Raw genomic sequence first — 22,693 nt, 5'->3', positions numbered from 1 at the left:
TGACCTACATATATACTGTACAGTAGTGTCTCTGAGTGACAGTGTGACAGACCTGGATGATGGAGCGGGCCAGATTGGATTGGTACTCCTCTATGTGCAGCATTTGGGCCCACCGCCTCTCCTCCTCGTCCAGAACCTGAGTGAGCTCTGTGGTCACCTTCTCCTGAGATAAACAACAGAACCCACACAACCATGAAGTGCATTGTCTATCCAAGCATGGGCAGTACCACTAACATTAGATTAGTGCCAGAAACATTACCTCTGTCAGTGGACAAGTTTTCACCTGACAGTGTTCAGTATTAAAGGAGGTGTGATTTTACCCTGACAGTGTTCAGGCAGTCCTGTTCCAGTCGGTCCACTGTATCTTGGTGCAGTAGGGGTTCTAGTGGGGAGTAGTTAATAGGGGTTTTCATGCCAACGGTGCCCAGGACATCCCTTAAAAAGACCAGAGGAAAAGGGAGGAAGTGCTACTGTCTGTCACTATTCATTCAAGTCTCACAGTTTGAATACCTGTAAAGATCTATATGTTCATATACACGTACATGGACTTACTAACTCTCATAAAATAAAAAGGTTTCTTTGTTTGTTCCCATAGGAGAACCCTTTGTTTGTGAAAAGGTTATACAAAGAACCTTTTAGTGGTGAAACGGTTTCATGTAGAATCTTGAGTTAGTAAAAAGGGTTCCACTTGGAACCAAAAACAGTTGTTTTCAGAGGGTTTTCCTATGTGGACAATTGAATAACCTTTTATGGTTCAAGGTAGTACCTTGTTTTCTAAAAGTGTATACATCTAACCTGTTGTACATGTCATAGATTTTCTTAATGTTGTTATGTTATGAGTTCTGATACTGACCTGTTGTAGATGTTATAGAACCAGTCCAGCAGGGAGTAGACATCAGGGATCTGCAGCTGGGAGCTGGTGATGATGTTCAGGCGTCGGGCCACTGCCCGGTGGTAGCTCTGCACGTACACCTGGAAGGCCTGGAACTCCTCCGGGTAGACCGACACAACGTTCCTCCGCACCGCGTCCAGGTCGTCCACCATGCGGCCCCTCAGCCGCTCCAGGTACGAGGCTAGCTGCCCTGCCGGAGTTTTCACTTGCTGGGGCAGGCTCCAGTCAGACGCCTCCCCTACTGCCTGCCGCCATTTCAGCTTGAGCTGACGGGGCCGCTGGCTAGGATGGGGCTGGAGGCCCTCCCTCAGGGGCTGGGTCTCCTCTTTCTGTGCCTGGGTGGTGTCGGCCTGCTCCTCCTGCTGGATGACTAGCACCACCAGCCCCAGGTTGGGCCCGGCCGTTGGCTGTCGGAGTGACTCCCTCACCACGTCCCACATCTCCTTCTGCAGGGCCTCGTACAGCAACTCCACATCCTTGGCCTTGCGACAGCTGGCGTCTCTTGACACATTGGGGCTGGAGGGGTCGTCGAAGGACCCGAAAGGGGTCACTCCGGGAGGCGTGAATGAGGGTGTGGGGGGGTGGGGCAGGAGGGCCATCAGCTCGCACTCACGCTCCAGCTCCTGGATGTGTGTGTCTGCCAGGAGGAGGTCCCTCTGGTTGACCAGCTGTAGGATCTCCAGTACTGAGGGAAGGAGAGAGAGAGAGGAATCAATGTCATACTGTTTAGTCTATTGGTTTGTACAGAGTATTAATGTATGGGTAGGAGGCTACATCCTGTGTGAAATATCAACATTGACATATTGAAGGGTGCTGATATGTGTGATATTGAGCATATCAATGATCCAAGCCCAGCAAATGTACATTATACCGGAGTGTTGGTAGACACAATGTAAGTAACCTAATTCATGTCCCTCTAACTTCCCTGAATGCCTGATCATACAGCTATTGTATGCAGTAATCATGTGCCTATGAACCAGATTTATACTGTTAGCACTAAGGCAGTGTGCCCTAGTAAGAAGTCCACTGTGTGCAGCTCACCCTACACTAACCTAAATAACATGAGCATATCTACTTCTTCTAAGCTTCCCAGTAAAGCAATGCAAACAAGTAAGTATCCCAAAAGAAAAGTGCTCAAATAAGACCACGTTAACATATGTAGCTTAATAATTTGCTAGTAACAGATGACATTCATATTCTGACTATCTCTGAAACTCACTTAGATAATACCTTTGATGATACAGTGGTAGCAATACAAGGTTATAACATTTACAGACAAGACAGAAATGTCAATGGTGAAGGTGTTGCTGTTAATATTCAGAACCACATTCCTGTGAAGCTTAGAGAGGATCTCATGTTAAAACCTGTTGGGGCTAGGGGGCAGTATTGAGAATTTTGAAAAAAATATGTGTCCATTTTTAACTGCCTCCTACACCAACTCAGAAGCTAGGATATGCATATTATTACCAGATTTGGATAGAAAACACTCTGAATTTTCTAAAACTGTTTGAATGGTGTCTGTAAGTATAACAAAACTCATATGGCAGGCAAAAACCTGAGAAAAAAAAAATTGTGGCTGTACAATTATTTTTTTTGTCATTGTTATTAGATACCACAGTGAGACAGGATTCATTTCGCACTTCCTACGGCTTCCACTAGATGTCAACGATCTTTATAAAGTTGTTTGAAGCATCTATGATGAACAGAGACCGGATGACAAGGAAGAGAAGTTGACCTCCCTGGGATGTCGTCACTTCATTATTTGCTGCACCTGCGCAATCATGTGATGCGATACATTTTTCAAATACGTTTTTCAAGACACAGGAGAGGTCGGGTTGAAACATTACTGATGTTTCACGTTAAAAATGGCTCTAAAGATTGATGCTAAACAACGTTTGACATGTTTGAACGAACGTAAATAGATTATTTTTTTAACTTTTCGGCGTGACTAACAACTTGGAGTTATTTGGACATCAATTATGAACTTTGTTGAAAGAAACCACATTTGTTGTGAACATGGGATTCCTGGAAGTGCCAATGGATGAAGATAATCAAAGGTAAGGGAATATTGACAATAGTAATTTTGATATTACATGGTTACAAGATGGTGCTAACCTGTATAGCCTAGCCTATTGTTCTTAGCACAGCACCCGGTTTATTGCAAATTGTGATTTCCCAGTAAAGTTATTTTGAAATCTGGCAATGCAGTAGCATTTTAACGAAATGTTAAACTATGAATATTAGAATGACAATATTATAATTTACCAATGTTATCGAATAGTAATTTTGTAATTTGTAACGTTGTTCACCGGAAGCATTTGAGAGAAAAAAAAAATCTGAATTTCACCGCTACTGTAAAATGCTGTTTTTGGATATAAATATGAACTTGATGGAACAAAAAATGCATGTATTGTATAACATAATGTCTTAGGAGTGTCATCTGAGGAAGATTGTCAAAGGTTAGTGCATAATTCTAGCTGGTTATCCGCTTTTGGTGACGCCTGTCTTTGAATTGACAAAGCATTACACACAGCTATTTTCAATGTACTCTCCTAACATAACCTAACTTTATGCTTTCGCCGTAAAGCCTCTTTGAAATCGGACAATGTGGTTGGATTTAGGAGATGTTTATCTTTCAAATTGTGAGAAATAGTTGATTGTTTGAGAAATTGAAATTATTAGATTCTTGCAGTTTTGAATTTCCCGCCATGGTCTCTTGACAATGAATCCCTATACCGGGATAAGATCCCCAACAGGTTTTAAATACTCTTGAAGTAATATGGCTACAGGTTAATCTGCCTCACCTAAAGCTCATTCTGGTGGGAAGCTGCTATAGACCATCAAGCACTAACAGTCAGTATCTGGATAGCACGTGTGAAATACTTGATAATGTATGTGATATCAAAAGAGAGGAATATTTTCTGGGTGATTTAAATATTGACTGGCTTTCATCAAGCTGCCCACTCATGAAAAATCTTCAAAACTGTAATCAGTCCCTGCAACCTGGTTCAGGTTATCAGTCAGTCTACCAGGGTAGTAGAAACAGCACAGGAATGAAATCATCAACATGTATTGATCACATCTTTACTAATGCTGCAGAAATTAGCTTGAAAGCAGTATCTAGATCCATCGGATGCAGTGATCACAATATAGTAGCCATATCTAGGAAAACCAAAGTTCCAAAGACTGGGCCTAATATATAAGAGGTCATACAATATGTTTTGTAGTTATCCCTATGTTGTTGATGTAAATAATATTTGGTGGTCCGTGGTGTGTAATGAGGAGCAAACAGACGCTGCACTTGACACATATATGAAATAGCTTATTCCAGTTACTAATAAGCATGCCCCATTAAGAACACTACTGTAAAAATTGATATATCCCAGTGGATTGAGGAGGAATTGTATGGTTAAGAGGGATGAGGCAAAATAAATGGTAAATAAGTCTGGCTGCACAACCGATTGGCAAAAATATTGCAAATTGAGAAATCATGTGACCTAAACTGAATAAAAAGAAGAAGAAACTACACTATGAAACAAAGACAACATAAAGAGTGATAGTAAAAAGCATTGGAGCACCTTAAATTACATTTTGGCTAAAAAGGCAAACTCAGCTCCATCATTCATTGAATCAGATGGCTCATTCATCACAAAACCGACTGACAATGCCAACTACTTGAATTATTTTTTATTGGCAAGATTAGCAAACTTAGGCATGACATGCCAGCAACAAATGCTGACACTACACATCCAAATATAGCTGACCAAATTATGAAAGACAAGCATTATAATTTTGAGTTCCGTAAAGTGAGTGTGAAAGAGGTGAAAAAATGATTGTTGTCTATCAACAATGACAAGCCTCCGGGGTCTGACAACTTGGATGGAAAATGACTGAGGATAATAGCGGACGAAATTGCCACTCCTATTTGCCATATGGAACAGCAGGGACTGTGAAGCAACATAAACATAGGCACAGACACATGCATACACACACATGATAACATACGCACTATACATACACGTACACATGGATTTTGTATTGTAGATATGTTGTGGAGTAGGAGCCTGAGGGCACACAGTGTGTTATGAAATCTGTGAATGTATTGTAATGTTTTTAAAATTGTATACCTGCCTTAATTTTGCTGTACCCCAGGAAGAGTAATGGGGATCCATAAAAAATACAATACAAATCTCTTGACCTAGCATTTTGGATTGTTGTGAACACACAATGTACTACACTGTCCTTTGATTGTCCCTTGTCTGTTTTGGTCCCTATTGAGCTCTGCGAACAGTAGCTCTGGATGAAGTTCTATCTAAAGGGATCTGCAGTGGGAGGAAGTCAGTCATTTCCGGCTTTCATAGTCTGGTGCTGATTGAACCCGATGACTCAGGGGGTCCGGGGACCCCACACAGCTCATCAGAAACCAGCATGGGATTGGAGGAGGAAATACTGCAGGACCTGACCAGGAAGTTCCTGACTCGTAAAGTAAACACTGAAACTTACAAACACTGACTGTGGATGGTCTAAGGTGCTTATGCCACAGACAGAAGTAACCTGCACTGACCCTTCCATGATTCAGATGTTTCGATTAGGTGAGCTGTGATTGGTTGGCCCTGCAGGAAACATACCATATCTCCCCTCCTGATTGGTTTGTTTTGAAGCGCCTTGTATACCTGAGAGAGGTTCCCTGGGTTTGACCACTAGTGGCTCCTCCTCCAGCTCCTCCTCAGCCTCCTGGGAGTTGTGGTCCGACAGGGACTCCCTCTTCAGCTTGCCAAGGCTGACCATCCTGAGGAAGGAGGGCTGGCGGCAGGACTCAGCCTCGCTGTCGGCGCTCAGGTCACCACAAGGCAGACTCTCTCTGCGTTGCGTCTGCTTCCTCCGCCCTGCAAATCTACAAGCAGAAGAGAATCATTAGGAGAGGGTTGGAACTATATTATGCCACAGTATGACTTTGAAAGGCAAGGAATGGCTATGTGTGTATTTCCAGAGTGTGAAATATTGTGTGGAAATAACGGTACCATCTAAAATATAAATGGAATGGGATACATAATTGTTACCAAATACTGTAGAGTTCAATGTTAACGTGTGACCACCATATCTAGACTAGGCTTCATATGCTATAAATAAGCAGATATTTAAATGCTTGAGAGGTGATTGTGGCTTTCCCTGACTGGAGCACTCAAAGTGAAAACTGTTTGTAAATAGTGCTTAGGTACACAACATAGTATTAGCAAACAACGCAGTTATGTTCATGAACATAGTAACTCATGGAACATTTTTATATTACATAACCAAATAGGAAATGATTATGCTATATGCTGTGAGCATTTCCGTCATTTTGTTACAGCTTGATAGGGGGTCTCAGTCCTACCCGGTAACAGGAAAATCAGTTTGGATAGACAAGCAAATCAGTAATTAATGGAACACAACGAAAGCCCTTTGGTTGAGACATTACGAATGAAAATAGTTACTGAGTCATATTATATATAGACATTACATGTATGTTAATCTGTGGCTCTGAGCCCGTATTTATAAAGCATCTCAGAGTGGGAATGCTGATCTAGGATCAGGTCCTCCCTGTCCATGCAATCTTCATTGTGATCTAAAAGGCATAACTGATCCTAGATCAGCAACCCTCCCTCCCCTTTACCTGAGCAGGGTCATGATCTCCTCTGAGCTCCTGCGGAGGCCCTTCCTCTTCTCTTTCTCAGGCTGGGGTGAGTGGGGGTCTGTGGGGCATCGCTGGGACGGGAATGTCCCCCACCCGCTGCACCCCGACATACGCAGCCCCTTCCCCAGCTTCCCCAGGGTCTTCAGGGGCGAAGAGCCGCACAGCCGCTCAAGGGTTCCCCTCAGTGGCCTCCCCCCTCCTACTTTAGGGGCCTCAGGACCGTGCCTCTCCACGTTCACCTCATTCTCCTCCTCTTCCCCGTCACGTGAGGACCTGCGCTGGAAGATTTTTCCCCCACATACCCCCAAATTGGGGGGCTCACCCTCGTTCCTCTCCTCCTCAAGGTCCACCTCCTCGAAGGGGTTCAGGTTCAAGTTTAACCTGGGCAGGATGAGCTCACCATTCCCATGGTTACTCTTGATCCTCCCCGGGAGGTTCTTAAGGATGGGCATTAAAATGTTGTGCTCAAGAATCAAATACTGCAAAGACACAAGGCAAGTTAGTTAAAAGAGAGAAGGAGATCACAGATCATTTGAACAAGCTAGTTAGGCTACCAATACCAAGAGCTCAGTAGGAGTGTGCTGGAAAAGGTTGAACAGATAATGAAAGCTAAAACCAGAATGAATGGTAGAGTAATGTTGTACTCGAGGATCTACAGAATATTCTAATAGCATAGGAACTGTTGAAATAATATTATTAATTATGGACTTATGGACTCAGAGCTAAAATACCAACACAGATGATTAGCCAACAGTTCTTTCAAGTTACGACAGTACACCGTGCTATAGTAATGTACAGGTAACTGCCAGAATAAAGGAAACACCAACATAAAGTGTCTTAATAGGTCATTGGACCACCACGAGTCAGAATAGCTTCAATGCACCTTGTCTGGAACTCTATTGGAGTGATGCGACACCAATCTTCCACAAGAAATGTTATAATTTAGTGTTTTGTTAATGTTGGTGGAAAGCGCTGTCTCAGGCATCGCTCTAGAATCTCCCACAAGCATTCAGTTGGGTTGAGATCTGGTGATAAGATGGCCATGGCTTAGGGTTTCCATTGTTTTCATGCTCAACAAACCATTCAGTGACCACTGATATCGTATGAGGGCATAGCCATGGTAGCCAAAATATTATCCAAAATAATGGCCTGCCCAGCATTTTTATACTTGACCCGAAGCATGATGGGATGTTAATTGCTTAATTCAATATACTTTGTTTCCCTAATTTTCAAGTGTTTCCATTATTTTGGCAGTTACCTATAGATAATCCATATAGTGCATAATGACTTTCACCTGTACAATACATTTACAACCACCTGTTTATCCCATGTACATTATGTAGGACCTAATGCTCTAAGATCTTCAATTGTTTTAGGTTCCTGTACGTTAGATCTTGTTACGTTACAGCTTTATTCTCATCAATCTACACACAATATCCCATAATGAAAAAGCAAAAACAGGTTTTTAGAAATGTTTGCGAATGTACTAAAAATAAAAAACAGAAATATCACATTTACCTAAGTATTCAGACCTTTTTACTCAGTACTTTGTTGAAGAACCTTTGGTAGCAATTACAGCCTTGAGTCTTGGGTATGACGCTACAAGCTTGGCACACCTGTATTTGGGGAGTTTCTCCCATTCTTCTCTGCAGATCCTCTCAAGCTCTGTCAGGTTAGATGGGGAGCGTCGCCGCACAGCTAGTTATAGGTCTCTCCAGAGATGTTTGATCAGGTTCAAGTCCGGGCTCTGGCTGGGCCACTCAATGACATTCAGAGACTTGTCCTGAAGCCACTCCTGCATTGTCTTGGCTGTTTGCTTAGTGTCGTTGGCCTGTTCAAAGGTGAATCTTCGCCCAGTCTGAGGTCCTGATTGCTCTAGAGACGGTTTTCATCAAGGATCTCTCTGTACTTTGCTCCGTTCATCTTTCCCTCGATCCTGACTAGTCTCCCAGTCCCTGCCTCTGAAAAACATCCCCACAGCATGATCTTGCCACCACCATGCTTCACCATAGGGATGGTGCCAGGTTTCTTCCAGATTTGACGCTTTGCATTGAGGCCAAAGAGTTCAATATTGGTTTCATCAGGCCAGAGAATCTTGTTTCTCATGGTCTGAGAGTCCTTTAGGTGCCTTTTGGCCAACTCCAAACAACTGTCAAGTGCCTTTTACTGAGGAGTGGCTTCCATCTGGCCACTCTAACATAATGGCCTGATTGGACGAGTGCTGCAGAGATGGTTGTCCTTCTGGAAGGTTCTCCCATCTCCACAGAGGAACTTTGGAGCTCTGTCAGTGTCACCTCCCTGACCAAGGCCCTTCTCCCCCGATTGCTCACTTTGGCCGGGCAGCCAGCTCTAAGAAGAGTCTCGGAGGTTCCAAACTTCTTCCATTTCAGATTGATGGAGGCCACTGTGGTCTTGTGGACCTTCAACATTGCACACATTCTTTGGTACCCTTCCCCAGATTTGTGCCTCGACACAATCTTGTCTCGGAGCTCTACGGACAATTCCTTTGACCTCAAGGCTCGGTTTTTGCTCTGACATGCACTGTCAACTATGGGACTTAATATAGGCAAGTGTGCGCCTTTCCAAATCATGTCCAATCAATATAATTTGTAGAGACAAGGATGATCGATGGAAACATGATGCACCTGTGCTCAATTTAGTGTCTCATAACTTCTGTAAATAAGGTATTTTTATTTTTATACATTTGCAAAAATTTCTAAAAAACAGTTTTTGCTTTGGCATTATTGATTATTGTGTGTTGATTGATGAGTTAAAAAAAAAAGTATTTTATCAATTTTAGACTATATTTTAGACTGAAAAATGGAAGGGGTCTGAATACTTTCCGAATGCACGGTATAATTCTCATAATCAGTGTTTACTGTTTAAACTCACCTGCCCTCCACCAACATTTATTTTATTTACATTTTTTGGGTGTAGATCAGCTTTAAATTGCTGAAATATTTAGGCTTCTATCAATGCAATTGTCTCCATCATTTCCAATCCCCCATATCTTTTCTTTGTAAATATATACAATACCAGTCATAAGTTTAGACACACCGACTCATTCAAGGGTTTTTCTTTATTTTACTATTTTCTACATTGTAGAATAATAGTGAAGACATCAAAACTATGAAATAACACATGGAATCATGTAGTAATCCAAAAAGTGTTAAACAAATAAAAATATATTTTAGATTTTAGATTCTTCAAAGTAGCCACCCTTTGCATTGATGACAGCTTACTTTTTATTTTATTTTGTATTTTTTTACTTTAGTTTTAGTAAATATATTTTTTGTCATTTTCTTAAACCTGTATTGTTGGTTAAGGGCTTGTAAGTAATTATTTCACGGTAAGGTACTACACCTGTTGTATTCGGCGCATTTGGCAAATAAACTTTGATTTGATTTTAGTACACTACTCGTGTAAAGCAGGGCATTCAACCCTATAGGGCCACAAGTGCCCATGTTGGCCCATGCCGGATCTCAGCTAAGCATTAGATCAGATAAACAATAATGTCACCAACTATCATTTTAGGATATGTCCTTGAGAGATATTTAATGGACTTTATGACTGTAAAATCCAGCCACCCAGAAGTTGAACAGGTACCAGGCCAACACCAGTCTTAACGTCAACAGTGAAGAGGCGACTAGGCAGAGTCACAAAGAAAAAGCCATATCTCAAACTAGCCAATAAAAATAAAAGATTAAGATGGGAAAAAGAACACATACACTGGACAGAAGAACTCTGTCTAGAAGGCCAGCATCCCGGAGTCGCCTCTTCACTGTTGACGTTGAGACTGGTGTTTTGCGGATACTATTTAATGAAGCTGCCAGTTGAGGACTTGTGAGGCGTCTCTTTCTCAAACTAGACACTTTAATGTACTTGTCCTCTTGCTCAGTTGTGCACCGGGGCCTCCCACTCATCTTTCTATTCTGGTTAGAGCCAGTTTGCTCTGATCTGTGAAGGGAGTAGTACACAGCGTTGTACGAGATCTCCAGTATCTTGGCAATTTCTCACATGGAATAGCATTCATTTCTCAGAACAAGAATAAACAATAGAGTTTCAGAAGAAAGGTATTTGTTTCTGGCCATTTTGAGCCTGTAATCGAACCCACAAATGCTGATGCTCCAGATACTCAACTAGTCTAAAGAAGGCCAGTTTTATTGCTTCTTTAATCAGAACAACAGTTTTCAGCTGTGCTAACATAATTGCAAAAGGGTTTTCTAATGATCAATTAGCCTTTTAAAATTATAAACTTGGATTAGCTAACACAACGTGCCATTGGAACACAGGAGTGGTGGTTGCTGATAATGGGCCTTTGTACGCCTATGTAGATATTCCATTAAAAATCAGCCATTTCCAGCTACAATAGTCATTTACAACATGAACGATGTCTACACTATATTTCTGATCAATTTGGTGTTATTTTAATGGACAAAAACATTGCTTTTCTTTCAAAAACAAGGACATTTCTAAGTTACCCCAAAACTTTGAACAGTAGTGTATATACACACTGGCAAGAAAAAGTTTGTGAACCCTTTGGAATTACCTGGATTTCTGCATAAATTGGTCATAACATTTGATCTGATCTTCATCTAAGTCACAACAATAGACAAACACAGTCTGCTTAAACTAATAACACACAAACAATTATAATTGTTCATGTCTTTATTGAACACACAGTGTAAACATTCACAGTGCATGTTTTCTGTAGTTGCGGATCAGACCTGCACAACGGTCAGGAGGAATTTTGGACTATTCCTCTTTACAAAACTGTTTCAGTTCTGCAATATTCTTGGGATGTCTGGTGTGAACCCCTCTCTTGAGGTCATGCCACATAATCTCAATTGGGTTGAGGTCAGGACTCTGACTGGGACACTCCAGAAGGCATATTTTCTTTATGTTGAAGCCATTCTGTTGAATATTTACTTCTGTGTTTTGGGTCGTTGTCATGTTGCATCACCCAACTTCTGCTTCAATTGGCAGACAAATATACTTACAATCTCCTGCAAAATGTCTTGATAAACTTAGGAATTTATGATAGCAAGCTGTCTAGGCCCTGAGGCAGCAAAGCAGCTCCAAACCATGATGCTCCCTTCACCATACTTTACAGTTGGGATGAGGTTTTGATGTTGGTGTGCTGTGCCTTTTTTCTCCACACATAGTGTTTTGTTTTCTTTCTAAACAACTCAACTTTAGTTTATTAATCTGTCCACAGAATATTTGACCATCTGGAACATCCAGATGCTCTTTCGTGAACTTCAGACGTGCAGCAATGGTTTTTTTGGACAGCAGTGGCTTCTTCCGTGGGGTCCTCCCATGAATACCATTCTCATTTAGTGTTTTGCGTATCGTAGACTCGTCAACAGAGATGTTAGCATGTTCCAGAGATTTCTGTAAGTCTTTAGCTGACACTAAGATTCTTCTTAACCTCATTGAGAATCCTGCGCTGTGCTCTTGCAGTCATCTTTGTAGGACGGCCACTCCTAGGGAGAGGAGCAACAGTGCTGAACTTTCTCCATTTATAGACAATTGCGAATGTTGAAACTATGTATTCAATATAGACAAGAAAAATACAATGATTTGTGTGTTATTAGTTTAAGCAGACTTAGAGGAAAATCAGATCAAATTTTATGACCAATTTATACAGAAATCCAGAAATTCTAAAGGGTTCACAAACGTTTTCTTGCCACTGTAGGGTTAAAGGAAAATATATTAAATTATATATATTTAAACTAATATATACTGCTCAAAAAAATAAAGGGAACACTTAAACAACACAATGTAACTCCAAGTCAATCACACTTCTGTGAAATCAAACTGTCCACTTAGGAAGCAACACTGATTGACAATAAATTTCACATGCTGTTGTGCAAATGGAATAGACAACAGGTGGAAATTATAGGCAATAAGCAAGACACCCCCAATAAAGGAGTGGTTCTGCAGGTGGAGACCACAGACCACTTCTCAGTTCCTATGCTTCCTGGCTGATGTTTTGGTCACTTGTGTGGGATGTAGACTCCGTCTCATGCTACCACTAGAGTGAAAGCATGAGACGGAGTCTACAACCCACACAAGTGGCTCAGGTAGTGCAGCTCATCCAGGATGGCACATCAATGCGAGCTGTGGCAAGAAGGTTTGCTGTGTCTGTCAGCGTAGTGTCCAGAGCATGGAGGCGCTACCAGGAGACAGGCCAGTACATCAGGAGACATGGAGGAGGCCGTAGGAGGGCAACAACCCAGCAGCAGGACCGCTACCTCCGCCTTTGTGCAAGGAGGAGCAGGAGGAGCACTGCCAGAGCCCTGCAAAATGACCTCCAGCAGGCCACAAATGTGCATGTGTCTGCTCAAACGGTCAGAAACAGACTCCATGAGGGTGGTATGAGGGCCCGACGTCCACAGGTGGGGGTTGTGCTTACAGCCCAACACCGTGCAGGACGTTTGGCATTTGCCAGAGAACACCAAGATTGGCAAATTCGCCACTGGCGCCCTGTGCTCTTCACAGATGAAAGCAACATCCTCCAGCATGACCGGTTTGGCGGTGGGTCAGTCATGGTGTGGGGTGGCATTTCTTTGGGGGGCCGCACAGCCCTCCATGTGCTCGCCAGAGGTAGCCTGACTGCCATTAGGTACCGAGATGAGATCCTCAGACCCCTTGTGAGACCATATGCTGGTGCGGTTGGCCCTGGGTTCCTCCTAATGCAAGACAATGCTAGACCTCATGTGGCTGGAGTGTGTCAGCAGTTCCTGCAAGAGGAAGGCATTGATGCTATGGACTGGCCCGCCCGTTCCCCAGACCTGAATCCAATTGAGCACATCTGGGACATCATGTCTCGCTCCATCCACCAACGCCACGTTGCACCACAGACTGTCCAGGAGTTGGCGGATGGTTTAGTCCAGGTCTGGGAGGAGATCCCTCAGGAGACCATCCGCCACCTCATCAGGAGCATGCCCAGGCATTGTAGGGAGGTCATACAGGCACGTGGAGGCCCACACACTACTGAGCCTCATTTTGACTTGTTTTAAGGACATTACATCAAAGTTGGATCAGCCTGTAGTGTGGTTTTCCACTTTAATTTTGAGTGTGACTCCAAATCCAGACCTCCATGGGTTGATAAATTGGATTTCCAGTGATTATTTTTGTGTGATTTTTGTTGTCAGCACATTCAACTATGTAAAGAAAAAAGTATTTAATAAGATTATTTCTTTCATTCAGATCTAGGATGTGTTGTTTAAGTGTTCCCTTTATTTTTTTGAGCTGTGTGTGTGTGTGTGTATATATATATATATATATATTCATTTAAATATGTATAATTTTATATATTTTCCTGTATTAATTTCCCCTAACCCTGCTACCCTTCCCCTAATTGGAGTACACTAATGGACAACAACACTTAGGCTTCTACTTCCAGCTTATATATACTATATACATTTTATGGACACAGTATGTTTTTTATTATTTTCTTTTTTTTCTTTTTTCCCTCTCCCCTCAACCCCTCCCATCTATTTCTGAACACCATCCAGTTTTGATTTCCATATATTTTTCAACAATGATGTGATGTTTCACAAAAGTTCTGAACCTTTCTATTCTCATAGTTTCTACAGATTGTAAAGGAAAGATTTTTGCTAAGAGTATTATTATATTATTGATCGATTGACAATTACTTTTCAAATCCTCCAGCAGTGCTATTTAGAGAGTTAGCTCCAGGTAAATGTTGCAATTCTTCAGCCATTCCTGAACCTGCGACCAAAAACAAGCTAAATACTGAATGGACAGTACCTGTCACGTCCTGGCCAGTATATAAGGTTAATTGTTTTGTAGTTTGGTCAGGGCGTGGCAGGGGGTATTTGTTTTCTGTGGTTCGGGGTGGTGTGTTTTGTGTAAAGGGTGTTTGATTTAGTAATTCCGGGTTTTGGTTTATGTTTAGTAATTCTATGGTTAGTCTAGGTTGTGTGTTTCTATGTTTGGTTGATTGGGGTTGGGACTCTCAGTTGAAGGCAGGTGTTGTCTATCTGCCTTTGATTGAGAGTTCCATATATTAGGGTGTGTTTGTATGTGTGATTTGTGGGTGATTATTCTGTGTATAGCCTTGTGCCTTACCAGACTGTTTATTTGTCGAGTGTTCGTTTTTTGTTATTTTGTATGTTCATTTTTGAGATGAATTAAAAATCAAGATGAGCATTCACGTACCTGCTGCGTTTTGGTCCTCATTCACCGACAACAGGCGTGACAGAATCACCCACCACCAAAGGACCAAGCAGCAGAGGAAGGAGCAGACGGAGTTTGAGTTGGACTGGCGGGAGAAGTGGACTTGGGAGGAAGTTCTGGACGGGGCCGGACCCTGGCATCAGGCTGGGGATTATCGACGCCCGCAGTGGGAAATTGAGGCAGCCAAGGCAGAGAGGCGGTGGTACGAGGCCAAGTACGCGCTGAAGGAGAAGCACGAGAGGCACCCCCAAGAAAATTTTGGGGGGGGGGCACACGGGTAGTTTGGCTAGGCGTAAGAAGAGCCGGAAGCCAGCTACTCGTGGTTATATGGAGGAGCGTATGGGGTGGAGAGCGCTATGTTTCGCTGAGGAGCGCACTATCTCACCCATACGCACGCACAGTCCGGTGCGCGTTATTCCAGCCCCTCGCAGGTGCCGTGCTAGAGCGGGCATCCAGCCTGGTAGGAGGATGCCTGCGCAGCGCATCTGGTCGCCGGTACGCCTCCGAGGACCAGGCTACCCAACTCCCGCTCTACGCACGGCTACCATCAGGCCCCTGCACAGCCCAGTCTGCCCTGTACGAGCACCCCGCTCGTACAGGGCTACTAGTTCCATCCAGCCAAGGCGGGTTGTGCAGGAGGTAAGATCTAGACCGGCTGTGCGCCTCCATAGCCCTGGGTTTCCAGCTCCTGTCTCTCGTGCGGACCCGGAAGTGCGTCAACCCAGTCCGACTCGTCCTGTTCCCGCTCCCCGCACTAGCCTGGAGGTGCGTGTACATAATCTGGTAAGCCCAGTACCAGCACCACGCACCAGGCTACAAGTGCGTCAACCCAGCCTCGCCAGTCAACAGTCATCGTCAGAGCTGCCCGCCAGTCAACAGTCATCGTCAGAGCTGCCCGCCAGTCAACAGTCATCGTCAGAGCTGCCCGCCAGTCAACAGTCATCGTCAGAGCTGCCCGCCAGTCAACAGTCATCGTCAGAGCTGCCCGCCAGTCAACAGTCATCGTCAGAGCTGCCCGCCAGTCAACAGTCATCGTCAGAGCTGCCCGCCAGTCAACAGTCATCGTCAGAGCTGCCCGCCAGTCAACAGTCATCGTCAGAGCTGCCCGCCAGTCAACAGTCATCGTCAGAGCTGCCCGCCAGTCAACAGTCATCGTCAGAGCTGCCCGCCAGTCAACAGTCATCGTCAGAGCTGCCCGCCAGTCAACAGTCATCGTCAGAGCTGCCCGCCAGTCAACAGTCATCGTCAGAGCTGCCCGCCAGTCAACAGTCATCGTCAGAGCTGCCCGCCAGTCAACAGTCATCGTCAGAGCTGCCCGCCAGTCAACAGTCATCGTCAGAGCTGCCCGCCAGTCAACAGTCGCCAGAGAGGTCAGACTGCGCTGAACTGCCGGAGTGGCCAGACTGCGCTGAACTGCCGGAGTGGCCAGACTGCGCTGAACTGCCGGAGTGGCCAGACTGCGCTGAACTGCCGGAGTGGCCAGACTGCGCTGAACTGCCGGAGTGGCCAGACTGCGCTGAACTGCCGGAGTGGCCAGACTGCGCTGAACTGCCGGAGTGGCCAGACTGCGCTGAACTGCCGGAGTGGCCAGACTGCGCTGAACTGCCGGAGTGGCCAGACTGCGCTGAACTGCCGGAGTGGCCAGACTGCGCTGAACTGCCGGAGTGGCCAGACTGCGCTGAACTGCCGGAGTGGCCAGACTGCCCTGAACTGCCGGAGTGGCCAGACTGCCCTGAACTGCCGGAGTGGCCAGACTGCCCTGAACTGCCGGAGTGGCCAGACTGCCCTGAACTGCCGGAGTGGCCAGACTGCCCTGAACTGCCGGAGTGGCCAGACTGCCCTGAACTGCCGGAGTGGCCAGACTGCCCTGAACTGCCGGAGTGGCCAGACTGCCCTGAACTGCCGGAGTGGCCAGACTGCCCTGAACTGCCGGAGTGGCCAGACTGCCCTGAACTGCCGGAGTGGCCAGACTGCCCTGAACTGCCGGAGTGGCCAGACTGCCCTGAACTGCCGGAGTGGCCAGACTGCCCTGAACTGCCGGAGTGGCCAGACTGCCCTGAACTGCCGGAGTGGCCAGACTGCCCTGAACTGCCGGAGTGGCCAGACTGCCCTGAACTGCCGGAGTGGCCAGACTGCCCTGAACTGCCGGAGTGGCCAGACTGCCCTGAACTGCCGGAGTGGCCAGACTGCCCAGACTGTCCCGAATTGCCAGACTGCCCAGACTGTCCCGAATTGCCAGACTGCCCCCCGGCGAAGCCAGAGTGGCCCGACTGCCCCCCGGCGAAGCCAGAGTGGCCCGACTGCCCCCCGGCGAAGCCAGAGTGGCCCGACTGCCCCCCGGCGAAGCCAGAGTGGCCCGACTGCCCCCCGGCGAAGCCAGAGTGGCCCGACTGCCCCCCGGCGAAGCCAGAGTGGCCCGACTGCCCCCCGGCGAAGCCAGAGTGGCCCGACTGCCCCCCGGCGAAGCCAGAGTGGCCCGACTGCCCCCCGGCGAAGCCAGAGTGGCCCGACAGCCTGGAACGGCCGGAGCCAGAGCCACCTCCAGAAATAGGTGGGTTGGGGAGGGGGGGTGTAGCACAGTGCCGTCGTTGACGGCAGCCACCCTCCCTTCCCTCCCTTTAGAAAAGGGGACTTTTTGTTGGTGTTGCTTGGGGTTATTTTTTGTTAAGGTGCTTCTGGGGTAGCACCTTTAAGGGGGGGGGTACTGTCACGTCCTGGCCAGTATATAAGGTTAATTGTTTTGTAGTTTGGTCAGGGCGTGGCAGGGGGTATTTGTTTTCTGTGGTTCGGGGTGGTGTGTTTTGTGTAAAGGGTGTTTGATTTAGTAATTCCGGGTTTTGGTTTATGTTTAGTAATTCTATGGTTAGTCTAGGTTGTGTGTTTCTATGTTTGGTTGATTGGGGTTGGGACTCTCAGTTGAAGGCAGGTGTTGTCTATCTGCCTTTGATTGAGAGTTCCATATATTAGGGTGTGTTTGTATGTGTGATTTGTGGGTGATTATTCTGTGTATAGCCTTGTGCCTTACCAGACTGTTTATTTGTCGAGTGTTAGTTTTTTGTGTTTTGTTATTTTGTATGTTCATTTTTGAGATGAATTAAAAATCAAGATGAGCATTCACGTACCTGCTGCGTTTTGGTCCTCATTCACCGACAACAGCCGTGACAGTACCAAAACAAATGATCTAATGATTCCATCTCTTCGCAGCAAAATCTGTAGAACTGGGTTGGTTGTATGGGTATATATATATATTTTAGTTGTTTTTGGTATCTTTTAGTTGTCACTGTATTAGACTAAGCATAGGTGATTAGATGTTGAAATGTTGAAGTTGAAATGGAGCTGGAAGAGCAGAGGCAGCTCCTCTTTACTTTGCGACTTGCGGTAACTCTGCGGTTCTAAATTAATAGTTGTTTAGTAGTCCGAAAATGTCTGAAACATTACCTTGCTTGACCATGCTGTAGGTCATGTAACTGTTTGTTACATGCAATATGTTTTGTGGACTTCACCGGACAGATGTTGCTCTCCGGTTTCGTAATGAAACAAATGTGTGGTTGAATATATTCTGCCACTGTGTCTTCTCATTGTCTCTGCCTTAGGCCTATATATCAGTGTCAAGGCATATGAACTAACAGGTTATAGAATAAACAACGCAATTATCACAACACATAGGTTGTAATATGGATTTTTGCTCATATTTTAGAGATTATTGGGATTGATCCCATTTTGAATTAGTTAAAACTACAGTTTGTGAACATTAAGAACAACTGCTGTGAAATATTTCAGCTTTGTTTTTAACAATAAGTGACTTTGGATTGAACTATTTTCACATTTTTATTTGGCGGATTCCAAAATTGTATTTTCCATTTTCTTTTACAATGCTCAGCTCATATCTTAACAAATCTTAAATATTCATGTGTTTCAGAGGAACACTGTGAAGCCATGTGTTAAACCACTCATTAACATCTCAGTTCAGAATCCCAAAAATATGGACAGTGTATGAATGTTGGATTGTGTTGAGGCCAATGTTCAGCTGGTGCAGACACATTGAACAGCAACACTGGGAGCAGGAGGAGAGATTCTAAACTAACACTGGACATTCTGCTCACTAGCAGTTTAGAAAATAACAGGAAATAAAAGTAGTGTCTGTCTGTTGCTGGCTACATTATTTTATTAACTAAAACACTTAACTATTTTAACAACTTGGTGTAACTTCCAACTATGTCTATGATTTAATCACTTACAATTCCTCCCTAAGTTCAGAGTGAAAGAATTGATTGGGTCAACTGGTTTTAGTGCCTGGTTGCCTGGGACACTAGCTTGCTGACACTGCATGTCATAATATTTAGTACTGCAGCCTACTATATAACCATGTTTAACCATACACTACTGTATAATGCACAGGTATAGGTAATGTGCACTTATTATAAAGTGGGACACAGAGGTTTTGTCCAAAAATAACATATAATAATGAAAATATACACTGTGTACAAAACATTATGAACACCTAATCTTTCCATGACAGAGACTGACCAGGTGAATCCAGGTGAAAGCTATGATCCCTTACTGATGTCACTTGTTAAATCCACTTCAATCAGTGTAGAATAAAGGTTAAAGAAGGATGGTTAAGCCTTGAGACACAATATTGAAGTGCCTTTGAACGGGGTATGGCAGTAGGTGCCAGGCACACCGGTTTGTGTCAAGAACTGCAACAATGCTGGGTTTTTCACACTCAACAATTTCCCGTGTGTATCAAGAATGGTCCACCTCCCAAAGGACATTCAGCCAACTTGACACAACTGTGGGAAGCATTGGAGTCCACATGGGCCAGCATCCCTGTGGAACGCTTTCAACACCTTGTAGAGTCCATGCCCCCAACGAACTGAGGTTGTTCTGAGGTTGCAACTCAATACTAGGAAGGTATTCTTAATATTTTGTACACTCAATGTATAAACGCCAGTTAGCAGATGCTTTTATCCAAAGCTTGCACACATTTTACGTAACGTAGTAAGTAAAATATAAAGTAGTTCTTAAAGTCTTGGGAGATGGAAACATGAAAGGTATATGGAAATAATTGAATTATCAGCCCAGTCTAGAAATATGTCATATTGATTAAAAAACATGTTTTTTTAGTTTTTTTCAGAGAAAATCAGAACATGAGCACAGACCATCACACTATGGTACAACAAAGCTAACCTGAACATATGATGATTGTATAGGCGTTTAGAGAATTTGAGAAAGGACGGCAAGAGGTTCAGAAATCAGAAGTACCACATACGTCCCGCTTTTTCATAATATGAGAAATGTTTGGATTCCTCTTACCTTGTGTAGTTAATGCACAGAGTCTCAGTGGGATGTCATCCCGATGTGTGTTGTATGTATGTGTGGCAGAGTGTGTGTGTGTGAGGTTGTGTGTGTATCTCCTCTGTGGCTCAGCAGAGCACTGTGCTCACCCGGCTTCCTGACTCTGGCTGTATTGTAGCTGCAGATGATGCGTTTTCCTGAGGAAATTTCCCCCCAACACACACACACACACACACACACACACACAAATACACTCACATGCATGTTCTGGGAGACTGCAAATTAAACTAATTACATGACCACTGGCAGCACATTCTGCTGCAATGGCTCCTTATTTTTTAATTCAGCACGTTTCTTTGTGTGTGCGCGTGTGTGTGTGTGTGTGTGTGTGTGTGTGTGTGTGTGTGTGTGTGTGTGTGTGTGTGTGTGTGTGTGTGTGTGTGTGTGTGTGTGTGTGTGTGTGTGTGTGTGTGGTGTGTGTGTGTTTCCTCTGTGGTGTGTTTCCTCTGTGAAGCTTTTTAACAATCATTTGTAATATAGACCTTGAAGAGAGCATGTGAACAGATTAAGGGCTGGTGTGTTTGATATCTTACATGACAAATCAAAAGTATTTTGAGGCCCACAGTATGTCATGAATCATACATCTAGAACTAACATTTAGTTAATATTCAAAGATGCTAGGTACATTTCATAAGATGGTTGCTTTGCTTAGAAACCTTCACCGTGGAAAGAAGTTAACTTTAGTGCGTACTTACAATTTAGCATGACAACACTATTAGGTTGATTCCATGCCAACTTGAACAGAAGAAGTAAGCTTCAAACTTGCACCTCCAGTGATCAATTTTGTCCTCCTGTGCCCACTAGTGTTAGAATTGTGGATCATCTGGATCATTTCCTATAACCAACACAAGGGGGGTGTCTTGAGGAAGGTGATGTCTGTTAGTTGAGGATGTTGATACACCACATGAACAAAAGTATGTGGACACCAGCTCGTCGAAGATCTCATTTCAAAATCATGGGCATTAATATGGAGTTGGTCTATGGAGCCAGATACCTGCCAAAAGTTTCAGTCCGCTAGGTGTATCTCTACAGCATGGGCATATCTCTGGGTGACGTGGACATCCCTATGCATGCACCTTATCAAAATATGACTAATTCAATATTGCACATTCCATTCTCTGGGCTCTGTCAGTAGTACATACCAGGAATAATGAAACATTGAATAATAATAGATGTTTGGTGAATCTATGAATTATGTATGACCACTGGAGTCTTTGCCACTCAAAATAATTTTTGGGGGAATATTTTGAAATGTATTTCATCACTCAAAATCTTGCCAAAGCATATCCTGTAGGGGGGACAGTGGTGTAAAGTACAATGACTTGAAAGTACCACTTAAGTAGTTTTGCGGGGTATCTGTAGTTTACTTTATTTACTATTTATATTTTTGGTCAACTTTTACTTTTACTTCACTACATTCCAAAAGAAAAGTATGTACTTTTTACTTCATACATTTTCCCTGACACTCAAAAGTACTCGTTACATTTTGAATGTTTAGCAGGACAGGAAAATTGTCTCATTCACACACTTATCAAGAGAACATACCTGGTCATCCCTACTGCCTCTGATCTGGCGGACTCACAAAACACATGGTACGTTTGAAAATGATGTCTGAGTGTTGGAGCATGCCCCTTGCTAGTTGTAAATAAAAAACATTAAAATGGTGCAATATGGTTTGCTTTATATAAGGATTTGTTTTATTATTTATACTTTTACTTTTGATACATAAGTATATTTGAGCAATTACATTTACATTTGATACTTAAGTATAGTTTAAACCAAATACTTTTAGACTTTTACTCAAGTAGTATTTTACTGGGTGACTTTCACTTTTACTTCAGTCATTTTCTATTAAGGTATCTTTACTTTTACTCAAGTATGACAATTGGGTACTTTTTCCACCACTGAGGAGGGGTTAATATGAATTTATAATAATTTGACATGATTTGCATAGATCGGGTCATGAACATATGGACTTTGAAATGAACACGGGAGAGGCCTCCCGAGTGGCGCAGTGGTCTAAGGCACTGCATTTCAGTGTCACGCCCTGACCTGAGAGAGAGGGTTTGTTTCTCTATGTGGTTAGGTCAGGGTGTGGGGTGGGCATTCTATGTGTTATTTTCTATGTTTTGGCCGGGTATGGTTTCCAATCAGAGGCAGGTGTCTATCATTGTCTCTGATTGGAAGCCATACTTAGGCAGCCTTTTTCCACCTGTGTTTGTGGGATCTTGATTTTATACTGCTCGTATTTAGCCTGCAAGACGTGACGGTCGTTTGTATTTGTTTATTATTTTGTTTAAGTGTTCCAATTTAAAATAAAGATGAACACTCACCACGCTGCACCTTGGTCTAATCCTTTGGACGATCGTTACATTCAGTGCTAGAGATGTCACTGCAGACCTGATTAGATTCCAGGCTGTATCACAACCGGCCGTGATTGGGAGTCCCATAGGTCAGCACACGATTGGCTCAGTGTCGTCTGGGTTAGGGTTTGGCCAGGGTAGGCGGTCATTGTAAATAAGAATTTGTTCTTAACTGACTTGCCTAGTTAAATGTAGGCT

The 22,693-nt window shown here is 43.9% G+C and overlaps 1 protein-coding gene across 1 annotated transcript in view; it reads right to left on the bottom strand.

The window, feature by feature from the left end:
* LOC106567624 (exocyst complex component 3-like protein 2) overlaps positions 1-20,232 on the bottom strand; it is a 39,308-nt gene extending 19,076 nt beyond the window's left edge. Inside the window, exons 1-6 of the mRNA XM_014137127.2 lie at positions 20,091-20,232; positions 6,546-7,045; positions 5,566-5,786; positions 854-1,577; positions 321-435; positions 53-163 (exon numbers count right to left, since the gene is read on the bottom strand). Of these exons, the coding sequence (XP_013992602.1) occupies positions 53-163; positions 321-435; positions 854-1,577; positions 5,566-5,786; positions 6,546-7,018 (1,644 nt within the window). The 5' untranslated portion in view covers positions 7,019-7,045; positions 20,091-20,232. The remainder of the gene's footprint in view (positions 1-52; positions 164-320; positions 436-853; positions 1,578-5,565; positions 5,787-6,545; positions 7,046-20,090) is intronic.
* Positions 20,233-22,693: the final 2,461 nt, after the last annotated feature.

The sequence above is a fragment of the Salmo salar genome, chromosome 13 (assembly GCF_965601325.2).
Source record: "Salmo salar chromosome 13, fSalSal1, whole genome shotgun sequence".
Taxonomy (NCBI): domain Eukaryota; kingdom Metazoa; phylum Chordata; class Actinopteri; order Salmoniformes; family Salmonidae; genus Salmo; species Salmo salar.
The sequence above is the reverse complement of the archived record's forward strand: the minus strand, read 5'-3'. Positions and strand labels throughout refer to the sequence as shown.